General features: G+C 49.2%; 1 protein-coding gene across 4 annotated transcripts in view; it reads right to left on the reverse strand.

The window, feature by feature from the left end:
• Drgx (dorsal root ganglia homeobox) overlaps window positions 1-6,049 on the reverse strand; it is a 31,886-nt gene that overhangs the window by 23,467 nt on the left and 2,370 nt on the right. For 2 of the 4 annotated variants that reach the window (XM_033761883.1, XM_010622622.2), the window contains exons 2-4: window positions 5,678-5,787; window positions 1,795-1,892; window positions 843-944 (exon numbers count right to left, since the gene is read on the reverse strand). In XM_033761883.1, coding sequence (XP_033617774.1) covers window positions 843-944; window positions 1,795-1,892; window positions 5,678-5,711 — 234 coding nt within the window. In that variant the 5' untranslated portion in view covers window positions 5,712-5,787. Of the gene's footprint in view, window positions 1-842; window positions 945-1,794; window positions 1,893-2,321; window positions 2,823-5,677; window positions 5,788-6,049 lie in introns of those variants that run through there. The other 2 variants (XM_033761880.1, XM_033761884.1) reach the window with 2 other exon arrangements.

Consider the following 6,049-nt stretch of genomic DNA (forward strand, 5'->3'; position numbering starts at 1 on the left):
CATTGGTTTTTAAGAGATACTAACATGACCCAGGGGAACTGAAAGCAAACTATTATATTTCCTACAATTAGATCTTTGCATAGGCTTAACCCCAAGTCCCTACATAAAAAACAACAGAAACAGCATGGAGGAAACCCCATAAATAAAATGAATATAAAATTGTGCTCAAAGAATAGCTCGCCCAGAGAGGCAGCACCATGGATCTTTCCTCCGGAGCCTGGCACATCTGGTGGGCTCAGTGGGTTTGCGCACTTCAACTTAATCACCATGCAGCTTTGAGAAAGAAGCCCTGCTAAGAATTGGTCAGGCAGGCTGTGTTCATCTCTGCCGAGCCCTTTTGCTGCTGCTGTTTAAAGATTTTTAAATTGCACGTGTTCATCGGATCCACTTGGCTGGCTGAAAGAGCGGGCATGCAGGGGGAAAGTTTGGGCCTGATGCACTTTCTGGAAAGCAATTCCTGCCCTGCTTCCCATCTGAAAACGCGGTTCTCTGCAATTGACCGACCTCACCCCAGAGCGGTCAGATCTGCTTTGAGAATAGCATCTCAGCTTTTTTTTTTTTTTCCAAAGCAAGGAAATGGATGTGCATTGATGTAATTTAGTACCTTAGAGACGCGGACAAATTAGTGTAGAACATTATCACTAGTTAATTATGAATGACCGATTAATCAACCTAATCTAATATTCCACATTATGTTGATGTTATTAAAGTGCATCATGAAAATGACAGATAGTCTTCATTTGCTTTCTTTGGCCAAATGTGCACTCTGCAGTCATGATGTCAAAAAAAAAAGTTTGCCAGTTTTAATATTAGAGAGTTAAATAATTAAAAAGAAGGTTTACCTGCACTCTGGCTTCTGTGAGGTTTATTTTCATAGCCAGCTCTTCCCTGGTGAAGACATCTGGGTAGTGTGTTTGGGCAAAGACGGCCTCCAGAGCTTCCAGCTGGTAAGAGGAAAAATATTTACTGGTTAGCGGCTGCGGTTAGGTGAGGGGAAGGAAGCATAAGCATACTTCCAATATGATCTGAATGGTAAGGAAGCAGTTTCCCAGATTGGATGGAGCAAGAAGATGGAGGAAAGAGCTCTTCAAAAAGATTCCACAGAATTAGATTCTCAACCCTGAAGGACTTAGGAGTTCAGATTAATAACAACCCCAGTGCTCTCCCTGGGAGAAGAAATAAGAAGAGAGGTTTGACTATTTCTATGTGTTTACACTTGAGTGTTTCATAGGGATCAGAAGTCTGAGGTGGCCTTAGTAACAGACAAATGCAGTTTCCACCAAAGGACACAGAGAGTAAGATCACCTGGCCAAGCCCTCCACAGAGGATGTAAGGGTCACCTTCCCAACTGCTCTGGTGATCTCAGGACCCAAACAGAGGCTTATCTCAGGGAAAACTCAGATCCCATAAAGATAACAGTGAGATTCCCCTTATCAGCAGCAATACTATCTGCAAGTCAGTCAACTACATAGGCATGAGGCCTCCCATCTATCTGCTGGGGATAAAAATGGCTGAAAGGTGCAAATGACATTGCTGGTGTGAAAATGTGTCCTGGCCCATCTACCTGAGCCAAATGGGAGGCTTAACCGATGCCTCTTCCCTTGATTCCCTGGGACCGCAAGATCACTCAACCACCATCCACCCAGACAGAGTCCTCCTCACATAAATTGTTCAAGAAAACAGAAAGATCAAGCTAGCAACATTGGTGGGCTTATCTAAAGAGAAGGAGAGTTGTTCAACTCTGCCCTGAAGGAAGCAGAACAAGGCTGGTTCTTGGAAGGGGCTCTGACTTACCTGCTGGAGGGTGAAGGTGGTCCGGTTCCGGCGCTGCTTTCTGCGCAGAAACCCATCATCAAAATCTCCTGTGGAGTGGTTGCCAAAGGGCGCAGTGCCTAGGGGAGCAGTGTAAGGCTGAGCAGAGGGACCCCACTGTCAGCCCACCCAGCCACAGCAGCCAGACCTCGGGGCTCATTTGATGGATGACGAAGCCCTCCCAAACACTCATGCTTTAAGACGCTCTCTTCTCCACTTTCTCCTGCTCTCTCTCTCTCTCTCTCTCTCTCTCTCTCTCTCTCTCTCTCTCCCTCTCTCCAGAATGAAACCTTTGCCTTTAGACCCAGTTGACCCTATGGCACACAGCCATAGCGACCCTCATCTCCAAGACAGCCAAGGCCTGTCCTTGTGGAATTCTCGACTCTGAGCCAGGAAGGGTCTCTGTCTTGAGGCGGTGCTCACATCTGCCCCCAGGCTCATGGCTGTACCTCTGTCCCAGACTACATCTTGATCCTTTATCAAGAGGCTGCATGTCCCCCTTCACTCACCTGTTAGCTTATTCCCGTTTCTGTCACCAGCAGGGGTTAAGGGCTGGGGATAGAGAGGGTGGGGGCACATCCAGAGCCTTTCACAGCTCTATTCTCCTCGAAGTGGTAAGAAGTTTTTAAATGAATATTAATTACTGCCAGTCACAGATCATCAGCACCATAGTGGATCTGTTATATAGATGTCAGCTAACAAAAGCTGGGCACCAATAACAAGCGTCCTGAATGCCAAGCAGACCAGAATAGGGCCACTTCCAAAGGGAAGCCCTCTCTCCAGCCTGGCCACATAAAGTCCCTACTGCTCTCAGACCCTAGAAATGACAGGCTTGGTCCTCCCCGGCAGCCTCCAAAGCTCACAATAAAGCCAGAAAAGAGTTTGGCCCCAAATGTACATTCAGATCATTTTCCAAATGTGCACTATTTACTTGATAGTCCGCAATGGCTTCTTAGGAAAACAATGAGCAAGTTTCCATTAACCAGCTAGCACATTACTTGTCATGGCTCTGTTCTCAGAAGCACACTGTGTTCAGCACCCGCTCTCAGGCTACAGTGTCCAGCCCTGTCCCTCCTGAGGACCTCAGTCCTCAGGGCTTCTCAAAATTCTAGCCACTAAAAGGAATCCCTTTCCATATTATTTACCACCAGGGCCACATCCCTTGCCAAAATGCACACACTCCCCCTGCCAAAACTTTTCTCTTCTGTCTCCCAGTCCAAACTACAGTCCTCCTCAGAACCCTAGCTACAAACATTTTTCTCCAGCTCACTTCAAACTCTAAAGGGATAGCCTTGAAGCAGTCTTATTTCCATTACTTTGCAAAAAGCCAAATTGTCTCCTTTTGAAACTGAGCACTTGCCTGGTGTGGCTGGAATGCCATTTCTGAGATCTCCAGCCACAGTCATGCCCAGTCTTCTGTCTTATACCTATGTGTCCCAAATTGCCTCACATTTCTACATGTAACATCCTGGGCTGTCAATTTGAATACTCATAAAGGCTAACTTCATCACATCAAGAAGAAAAAGGAAATGAAGAAAACATAAGAAGAGACTTTTCACTTAAATAGAATGATTGATAATGTTATGAAAATGTTAAACCTCATTGATACTTGAATTATAGTAAAACAATGAAATACTGTTTTAGTTTTACTATTTTGGCAAAAACATAAAGTACATAATGATGCCCAGTACAAATAAAGTGTGCACCTTCATTTATCATTTATAGGATCAGGACAATTATTTCAGTCTTATTAGAAGATAATTTAGCAATAGTCATGAAAAATTTATGTTCACATTCAGGCATTTATTTTTAAGTATGCCAAAATAGACAGAGAAAAATATTCCTGGAAACATTGCAATAAGAAAAGAAAATGAGAAACAATTAAAGTGCCCATCAGTGGACATTTTCTGCCCTACAAATAATGGAATACTACACAGCTCTCTAAAAGAAATGACCAGACCTGCATATGTTGACATGGAAAAACATTCAGTATATACTGTGAAGCACAGAAGGACTTCAACAATATGATCCCAGTGCAAATGAGTCAGGACAGTAAAGAAAAGAAACATAAATGAGGGTGTCAAAGGTGTTTTTCTAAAGGGATTCTAAGAAACTCACGCCAGAAGGTGTCTTTAGGGAAAGACCAGGAGAAGAGTTTCAATTGTTAATGCATAGGTTTCTCTTCTGTTTGTACTTCTTGGGCAAACATATGTAGTGCTTTTTAATTCATAATATCAGCAAAAGCATCTGGGATGTGAGACTAGGAGCTGTGCTTTGCTTCCTCCCATGTGCTACTCTAGATTAATTTAAAAATTACTATTAAAAAGCTGATAGGCTGTGAGCCAATGTCCTATGCCAAAGGTCTTTCCTCAGCATTTCCACGTGCAGCAGATCCTGCTCCCCTAAAAATCCTAAAACTGCTCCTCCTGTGAGACCAGCATGGAAACATGTCTATGGAATATGGGGGCTCCAAAAGCCCCATGATCATATAGGTAGAATATACCCAGGGTGTAGGCAGCAAAAGTGAGCCATCTGGGGACAGCTGACAGAACCGGGCCAGGACTGTCCCCAAGCCACTTCTGCAACCCACCCTGCAGACAGGGCTCCCTATTGGGGAACCCAGGATGTCCACCACTTGCTAAATGCCCAAGCCTCTGCCTGCCCCAGGTGGGTCAGAAGGGAGAGCGGCTGGGTGGCTCAGATGCAGGTTCAAAAGCACCTAAACCATGTGCGGAATACCTGCCCCGGACACAGGCAAGGGGTCATAACACTGACTGGGCACGGGTCATGGGGGTGACAGAGGTAGAATGCTGCATGCCGTGGCCTCTCTCTATGGAACCATGGCAGACCTGGCAGGGTTACAATGCTCCTCATGAGCTTCGCCTAGAACACTCCGCCGAACTCCTGAGGGCTTAGACAGGAAAACAAAAACAAACTTTGGGAAATCCCAGCACAGGCTGAGCTAGGTGAACAAGCATCCTCTGCTGTCTCTGGCCCCTCAGTGTCTAACTGTGGCCCTGCTCCTGTCTGCCCAATTCTTGACCTCCACACTGTCCCAGGGCAAGAATAAAAGACAGGACTAGGTTGACAAAGGTCATCCTGGTACGGTTCCCAGGGTTTGAAATGCCTGATTCCCAGGGCTGCAGATCCCAGGAGGGTCCTGTTGGAGCCCAGGGTGGGGTTGCATTTTGCCTGGTGGACTCCCTCTTAGGAGACACCCAAAGATACAAGTTGCCCTCACCAGCACATCCCATGCCAAGGCTCCTGCAAGGAAATTTCTTCTAAAGTCTGGGGATCTGCAAAGAGCAGCACCTGGGCCTGGGGAGTGGGGAGTAGGTGGCTTTGGGAATCAAAATCCCAGTGAGTCACTGAAGAGGAGCCCTGCCATGGCACTGGGGCACCTTGTGGGCAGTGGGCTTCAGGGTCACGATGGCCGCAGGGGACTGATACTGCCCAGGAGGACCCTGGAGCACCCATCACAACGCCCAGAGCGCTGGCTCTCCCCACTCCAGGCAGGGCCCAGGAGGGCGGCCAGCTCGCTGGGCTTTTGGGATGTTTGCAAAATGTCCTGAAAGATTGATGCGGGCCCTGGGCGGAGGAGCCCCGATTACAGGCGTGACATCGGCATCTGTGCTGGGACAAGCGGTATCCCTGCCACACGAATAGCCCACGGCCACCCAGCCCGAGCAGGGAGGGAGTGGAGCGGCAGGTGGCGCGGGCTGGGGGATGGAGCCGGGATCAGGGAGGGGGCCAGGGCGCCCTGTGCTGGAGAACAGAGACCACTTCAATGGCAGCCTGGCTGCTGCGACTTGGCCCTCCCAGGCCGGTGGGCCTCATCCGGCAGCAGGGTACGGTGCCTACTCACCCTCTAGCTGTGGCGGGCAGTGGAAATAAAACATCGCCGACGGCGCAGCGGCTGCACGGCCGGACTCGGAGGGTGGCGGCAGGACCCCGGTGCACGTCGCTCCGGCCTGGCTGCAAAGCAAAGGATGACGGGGCCTAAGTCCCCGCCAACGCTGGGGCCGGGCCTGGGAGCGCACTGGGATCTCCCCTCGAGGGAAGGCCCCTCCCGACGGCCTCAGCCCACTTCGGGGGCCGAGGGGAGCTGGCAGCTCTCCCCGTCGCAGGCCTGGACCCTGGGGCAGCCTTTCGGGTAGGTCCGCCTCCCGGAGAGTCTTGCCCGCACTCGGATCCCGCACCAGCCCGCAAGGTCGGGTCCGCGCTCCAAGGGTCCCCG

Source organism: Fukomys damarensis, unplaced genomic scaffold (genome assembly GCF_012274545.1).
Source record: "Fukomys damarensis isolate Sample0158 unplaced genomic scaffold, DMR_v1.0_HiC HiC_scaffold_1, whole genome shotgun sequence".
Taxonomy (NCBI): Eukaryota; Metazoa; Chordata; class Mammalia; order Rodentia; family Bathyergidae; genus Fukomys; species Fukomys damarensis.